An 8,164-nucleotide genomic window follows, 5' to 3' on the forward strand; every position below is an offset into this window, starting at 1 on the left:
TACTCTGGAGACGGAAATACCCACATTAATAGCAGGCCGGATTCCAGCATTGAATAGATCAGCGGATAAGAATATTTGTAGATGAGAAATTAAATGGTCAAAAAGAGTTTGGTAGAACTCCTTGAAAACAATACATTGATTAGATGATTAAAATTGTCTGATTGAGCTTATATTTGTGTTTATAACCTTTTTGGATTATCCTGTTCCTATCAACCTAAATCAAGTTGCAATAATTGATGGTCTACTCATCACACTTCCTTCAATATTTATGCAACTGTTCTTAAAACTTTTTTAGTCTTCCTGTCAAGCCTATAAAATCTCCTTTACGTGTTACACATGTTAATAATCCACCATGGTGTTAATCCTTTAGTATCTAAACACACTATACTTACCATACTGTTCAAACATCAATGATAGATGTCATGCTGACTAGGATTCTAAATCTGTAGGTTCTTCTAAAGATGCTGCCAAACTATCACCATCATGTTCATACTTATGATAACACCCTCATCACCAAATTTTTTGGTCTTCACAGGATCAACCCTTCAAGTGGACAAAAGGTAATTGATAAAACTGAAAATTTCATTGCTGCACATGGAATGAGTTTCCTATTGTGGTGAAAATAGGACATGGTTATTCAATTTTGTGATTCTTCTACGTTAGCCAGAACAAAGAAACCTGTGTGATGTATATAACAAGGACAGGAGAATAAAAATGGAAGAGCAAAATGGTGCAAAGTTAAACACAAATAAACTTTTGTCATGGCACTCGAAACTGTGATCTGTGAATGCATCAGAAGATGATAAAAGCAATTCCTATTAAAATTAATGTTTGTGGGTAGGTTGAGATGTGCTCAGATTACAGCATGAAGCTGTTAACAACAATCCAGTTGCAGTGAATGGTAGTATGAGTCTATGACATCTTTGAGAGTATAAGAAAGTGTATATTATTCATTTGATATTTTTAATCATTCGCAGAATTGTGGTAATTGGACCACTGAAATTTGCTGGATAGACTAATAACCATTTATTATAAAGTTTTCATTATGACAGGATATCTCATTTTTTTTCTTTTTGCACTTCAGATTTCATACTTCCAAACTATGATGGGCAACCTGTTTGTACTGCTAGATTGTGGTTTGATTAAGGTTTGACATGACCTATGGTTTTAGTGTTACTTTTACAGGAATAATATGGATCACTGAATCGTCTCATTGTTTAATGGAAGCTTGGATCGAAAGGGGGATGAAGAGATTTGGGTTGGATTAATGGTGAAAGTTTGCATTTTTATGTTTTTGACTGGATTAAAGATGGGAGTTTTGAATGCCGAAAGATGCAGGTTAGGTGAAAGAACAGAGAATACAGTGATAGCAATAGTGAGAATAAAGAAGAGAAAATGAAGAATAAAGAGATGAAGTAAAAATAAGATGGAGAGAGAGAGAGAGAAAAAATAGCAAATTTAAAATGATCAAACGTTGGAAGAATAAAGGAAAAACAGGTCTTGCAGTTTTTGTATTAAAATGTTATGGATTACATCTTACTTTTCAGGGACATATTTGGTACAGAAAAAGTTGATCCTTTGTGAACCGGCTCTGAATTTGCAGTTTCGATTTGTAGTAATGGGCAACATGTTCTTTACTGCATTGAGGATTCATCGAAGATTTGATTTGAAAGGTTCCTCCCTTGGCCGCTCATCCGACAATATTGAAATCGATGAGAATACAACACTTAAGGATTTGGATTTAAACTACTGCTTTTATTTGGAGCCTTCTTGGCGGGAAGCTCTATTAAAGTAAGGAACTCATATCTTATTTCATTTTCATGCACATACTTATCAACCTAATTTCCTAATAATGAAGCATCTTAAGTATGCTTTCTTGTAAATGGAATGCTCATGGTTGTGAACTTTGACATAATAAACTTTTGATCCTTGGTGTTCTCTAATGGTAAGTTTGCGCATGTCAAAATTTCTCATGTTTATGGAATCCATACCACTCTACTTGGTAGCATGAATCTGTAAAGTTGACAACCTGTATTCTTATGACTCAGAAGGCTCTTATTTGCTGCTGCTCAACTTTAAGATAATAGCATTTATTGTTCAGGAGCATATTTATGTAGACAGTAGTAGGGATTAATTATAAGTTGGAATTATGGAGATTTGCCTTAGAGTCAAGAGGTCTTAAAATTAGTCTAATGAAGACAGAGTATATAGTGTGTAACTTTAGTCGCACAAGGACGGACAACAACGAAGTGGTGAAACTCGAGGAGAGAGATACCGCAAAATGATTATTTTAGATATTTGGGGTCAACCATAAACAAAGAATGGGATATAGAAGATAATGTTTCTCATACAATTGAAGTAGAATGGATGAAGTGGAGAGGTGCATCTGGAGTGTTGTGGGATTGATGTAAAATTCTACTGGACTATCGTTATATCGGCTATGATGTATGTGGCAGAATGTTGGACAGTCAAAAAGCGTACCATAAGCTGATTGTAGTAGAGATGAGGATGTTGAGATGGATATGCGGAAAACTATGAGTGATAGTATAAGGAATTACTGGGTTAGAGCTGATTTGGGAATTGCCCCGATTCAGGACAAGCTTTGAGAATGTTGTCTAAGGTATGGCCATGCTTAGCGTAGGCCTTGGGATGCCCCAATGAGGAGGAGTGATCAAATCAAAATTTAAGGAGGCCTAAAATGACCATAGTAGATGTTGCAAGGAAACACATGCTGAAGCTAGGTCTTAACTCTAGTATGACCGCAAATTCATCCATGTAACCGATCGCTTTTAGGTAGGATGTTCCTGTTGTGTTTCTTTTTTTCTTCCCTTTTTCTTTCCTATTCTTGTTTTCTTCCTTTTATTTTATCCTCTCACGAATCCATGCTTCTGACCCCATTTAGTTGGGAAAAAGGCTGAGTTGTTGTTGTTGCTGCTGAGCATACTCATTTTTAGGCATTTGTCCTATATGTAGTCAGCTGGAGGTTCCTTAATTGAGGGATCTCATGGATCCCACAATCCTAATTGTACACTTGCACTAGGATTAAGAATCCTATTTCTCCTAATTCAGCGGGGAAAATGTTATTTCTGTTAGTTAGAAGGGAAGTATCACAAATCAATTCAGTTCAGCACTAGCTGGGAGGTTCCAGCCAAGTACTTCCTTTTGTCCACAGGAGCTTGCAATTAAGGAAAAGAGAGGCCTATCTCTTATTTTTCTGGTTTGATGAGGTGGTGATGGTTTGCTGGTCAAGTGGGCAGCAACCATACTTCAGACGGATGCGTAAGGGGGCAGCATTGGTCTTAATTGAATATGAATAGATGGAGGACTGGTGGAGTAAAAGCTTCAGAGTAATGAGAAAAACAAAAATCAGGTCAATTGATTCAGGTATGTTTGCTAAAACTGTGGAGAATACAATATAAAGGAGAAAGAACGTACCTGCTTGCGTTCACCCATGCCCGTACACAGCAGGGTGCTTATAGACCATGCTGCCCCCCCCCCAACCATGCACTGAAGATGCTCCCACACTACCTCCCATCGGCCTGCACGTTGGCATGCACCAGCATGGTAGTGCTCTTTTTCCATAATATAATATGCAGAATTGAAATTTGAAATAGAGTAATGAAATTGACTTGATAGATTCGAACTATGGTCATGTCAAAGATGAGCAATTTTGGTAGTAGTCTAGGTCTTATATCACGGATGGTTTGTCAAGTATATGCCATCCCAGCATCCCTCCATGTGGCAATAAAAGTAGGATTTGCCTGGCCAAAGGAATTTACATAAGAAATTAATTGTTCGACTTCTTTTCTGTTTTAATTGTATCCATAATGGTTCTTAACTTTCAATTTTCTTTCTTGTTTCTTCCACTAGATTAAACTTGGAAGTGCTATTGTTTGCACCGTAATTTATTTTCACATATATACATTCCTGTGCAGACAAATTGACATTGATAGCAAATTTCTGGAAACACAACACATTATGGATTACAGCCTTTTGTTGGGTGTTCATTATCGAGCCCCACAACACTTACCATATCGGCAAAATTTATCAACAGATGGATTGGGAATTCTTGCAGCAGAAGGTATGCTTACTCTTTATGAGTAAAAGAGACGCCTCATTTGATCTTTTTCCTCTCTTTTTTTTTTTTTGTCCTTCTGCTGAGAGAGAGAGAGAGAGAGAGAGAGAGAGGGGGGGGGGCGGCGAGATTTGTTTTTGAAGTATTAAGCACTTGAACATTGCAATTGACCATAACATACTTCATCCAGCACTTGAACATGCAAAGACTGATATATACTTTGATAATGATGCACTGCAGACATCGAAGAAGAAGAAATATCCAACTACCCACAGAGCCTTGTTTTGGTGCCACGTGGAAGTGATGATAGTAATATTATTGTGGGTCCTCACGTTAGGGGTAGACGATTAAGGGCATCAGCTGCTGGTGATAAGGAAGTAGATCTCCTACTTCCCAGTATGGCAAGGTGTGATGCTCACATAACTGTTAGTCCCATTCCATGAATTTTCAGTCTCATTAGAGAAATGCATTGCCCAGGTCATTCCAAATAGATGTTTAATGATTTTGTATTTCCTTCAATGTTTGAAATATGGTGTTTTCCCCTTGCATTTAAGCAGGCTACAGATCCAACTTGGAGTAAACATGCCTGCAAGAGCAGAGCATATCGCAGAGGAAGATAAAATACAGTTGTTTCATGATGTATATGACGTCGTTTTGTATGTGGGTATCATTGACATTTTACAGGAGTACAACATGAGTAAGAAGATCGAACATGCGTATAAATCTATCCAGTTTGATTCCTTGTCCATCTCTGCTGTTGACCCAGTGGTCTACTCACAGCGCTTCTTGAAATTTATTCAAAAGGTTTTCCCTCCTAATTCTTAGTGAGTAGTTATTTCACATGTGATGCTCTTCAATTCATGCATATTTAGGGCACCTGATCTTTCAAGCAGGGCTTGGAAATATTGTTGTAGAAATTTTGATTATAAGATTGTTGTTTTGCTGTTGCCTGTATTACGAAGTATGCAAAGTTAATGTAAGTTGTTCCTATTTTTCATTTTTTTCTTTTAAGTTTCCTTTTGGAAAAGTGGTCTCTCTGGGTCTTCCTCCGTCTCCTTGTGTTTTTGAATCGAAGGCCTCCAACCTCATAATTCCAGAGATCCACTTTTCATCATTCCCCTTCCAGAAGTTATAAAATAAAGTGCTTCCAAAAACATTTTGTTAATATTTATTTCTTAGTCTCTGAACACCTCCCATTGCAAGAGTCCTCTCGAAACAGAATTTATTTTATTTGTAGAGTTATTATTATACAAATAAATAAAAGTGAATTATTGTCAAAAAAGTACCTATTCTGTCATGGGGGAAAATGATATGTACATTTTGACAATTGGATAGAGAGGACACGGTCTAGATTAGGTACGTATCAAATCTCAGTTTTTAATTCAGTCAAATATCTATTTTCACAATATATGTTAATTAAAGGCTAACACAAGAATCAAAATAATTGTTGTAGCTACAAATCACAAATAGCTCTTCAGCTACGTGAGTTTGTGGTTTCAATTTATGTTATTTTATATTAATCATACCAAATACTGTAAAAAATAAAAATAAGTCAGATAAATAGAAAAATAAACCATGCCAAAGATACTTAGAAGCACCAATGGATGCCACTCTTATCACAAATTGAACTTAATGCAAAAGGATCTCCAAGCTTTACCAACTTCACAATGCCGAGTCCTTAGAATCATTAAATGGAGCTGACCATCTGAATAAAAAATACCCTATCTACATTGAATTCTTTCCTAATCCTCACCCATGCTACCAAAGGGTAAGAAATAGTTCTGCACAGCTCTATTGTACTCCACTTATCTTCAAACACTATAGGATTTGAAAGGATAATATCTATATAATTGTGTAGAAGTTGAAATACTTACTGCGTTTGAAAAACATTCTGTTTCTTTTCTGATTCAGAAAAACTTTTTACTCATTGTTACTGTATACGTTTCTTCTCTTATACGTACTCCAAATGAACATTAGTAAAAAGAAAATATCTTTGACCCAGAAATATATTTTTGGAATAGAAACTTTACCAAATTGACCCTAGTACTTGCTGCTGAAATATATCAAAGAAAAATATACACAGATCTTCCTTTCTGTAAACATTCACGAGCATGGCACATATATCTGCCAAGTGAAAACCCTCAGCTTGAAGTCACTGCTTCTCTACCAAAATTAAAAAGTGTGTCTACTTCTCTAGAGTTGACAACTCATCAAATGCGAACACCCACTCAACCACCTAATAACTTCTGCTCTAGGGAGAAATAGATCTGCCTCATAAATTCCCTTATCAGAAATCAATATATCTTTTATTTATTTTGGTAATGGAAATCAACATATCTAAGTTGCAAACGGAATGAATTCCCCGAAACTTAGGGAACTGCGCCATATCCCAACCTTGTGTCATCCCTGTCAACTCTTCTACTTTTACACCCCCAATATAGAAGACATTTCTCATTTCTAATAATTTTTTGCTAAACAAAAAATAAAGAAAGAACTAAAGAAAGCTGCAAGAATATACATGAGAAGGGAAATGTCCAAACTAGGGGTGTCAATTGAAAACCCACACCGATTGGACAGATTGAGCTGACCGTTTAAAGACTGACCCAAATTGCACCGATTATTAAACATATTGGGCGTAACCCCAGTCCATTTATAAATAACTAGTACATAATGCAAGGGTAAGCACAATGGGCCTCCCAATTGACCCAACCCGTTTACAAGTCCAACTCAGACCGACACGTTTAGTCCGATAGTGTGTGTGTATATATATATATATATCCATTTTTGGGATAAAATAAAGTATATATTGATATTTTTGTCAATTATTGAATGTAATTAATTATAATATCTTTTCAAATTTGTTGATGATTTACCAAAACAGATTAAAACATTTTCAATCTAAGAAAAATAAAAACTAGTTAAGACCCGTTTAAGGCTTTTTTTTTTTCTGTGAATAAACCCATTTAAGGCTTTATTAATACATTATCCCTTTTAAAACCCAATTATAATCCGATTAAGAGAAACCCAATTATAGCCCAGAACCCGGCCAACCCAAGATGAGCCCAACTCATTCCTTTAAATAGGTACGTCACAATCCAAAGACATAGGCCCGCCAGGCCCAACTAAGTCCAACCAAGACCGGACCAGCCCAGCTAGGCCCAACCTATTGACACCCCCAGTCCAAAGGATTGCTTTTGCTATCATCGGAGGGTCGATGTGAAAGAGGACCACACCCCATGCACTCGTTCAATAGATTTGTTGTCCAGTCCATAACAGGCTCTAGTCCGGAGATTGCCTTACAAGTGAATCCTAAGCCACAAAAATTAGTATAGCAACCTTGATAAATTTCATTACGATAAAATGGAATTCTCGATTTAAAAGAATTTGTAACTTTTAACCACTCCCTACGCTTATTCTCGAGTGTGGAGCAGGATACACTCGATTTGTTTCCCATAGGTTTTTCCTATGAACCCATTGACAACTTTGGTCAGCGCGAGAAGAAAGTGACAACAAGAAGGAGATTTGAGAATTATGTTAGTTATTCCAAGTAGCCCATAGCACCCATAACTCATGACAGAAGGTTTGACAGCAAGCCTACTGAAGAAAATACCTGTCCGCATTCCATCAGCACACACCAACTAGGAAGCTGAACTGGCTTGCAAACCAATCCTCTCAATCCCAATCTGAGCCATCTACGTTCCATTCCACCAGAAACCGGGCCTGTTCATGGGTTTGCAAAGACTAAGTTTCACCATGTAGCTTTAGCCCGGGTCAAGCACTTCAATGGCTGCTCCCCGGGCCGGGTAGGTCTAGAACTAGAACAGAAGATGATTTCCTTCGCACCTGGTAGGCTCTTTGCTAGCCAAGCTTACTTCTAAGCCTACTGGCAACAGCCAAACTTCGACTGCAACTCAACTTCTTCATATTTCTCAGATAGCATTGATGGTTATTGCAAATCAGTTTATTCTCAGGCGGATCTATAATCCCTCAACCCACCTCCCCTTCGAGTGTGCTTTTTCCAAAGCACTACATAAATATTATTAATATTCAAGGCCAAACACAATACCCAGGCACCTCCCCAACACCCAC

General features: G+C 37.2%; 1 protein-coding gene across 6 annotated transcripts in view; it reads left to right on the forward strand.

The window, feature by feature from the left end:
- LOC122081891 (phosphatidylinositol 4-phosphate 5-kinase 9-like) overlaps positions 1-5,072 on the forward strand; it is a 15,189-nt gene extending 10,117 nt beyond the window's left edge. For 5 of the 6 annotated variants that reach the window (XM_042649272.1, XM_042649273.1, XM_042649271.1 and 2 more), the window contains 5 exons: positions 450-560; positions 1,604-1,791; positions 3,936-4,081; positions 4,316-4,481; positions 4,633-5,072. In XM_042649272.1, coding sequence (XP_042505206.1) covers positions 450-560; positions 1,604-1,791; positions 3,936-4,081; positions 4,316-4,481; positions 4,633-4,900 — 879 coding nt within the window. In that variant the 3' untranslated portion in view covers positions 4,901-5,072. The remainder of the gene's footprint in view (positions 1-449; positions 561-1,603; positions 1,792-3,935; positions 4,082-4,315; positions 4,482-4,632) is intronic. The other variant, XM_042649275.1, reaches the window with a different exon arrangement.
- The last annotated feature ends 3,092 nt before the right edge of the window (positions 5,073-8,164 follow it).

Source organism: Macadamia integrifolia, chromosome 6 (genome assembly GCF_013358625.1).
Source record: "Macadamia integrifolia cultivar HAES 741 chromosome 6, SCU_Mint_v3, whole genome shotgun sequence".
In the NCBI taxonomy this organism is placed as follows: domain Eukaryota; kingdom Viridiplantae; phylum Streptophyta; class Magnoliopsida; order Proteales; family Proteaceae; genus Macadamia; species Macadamia integrifolia.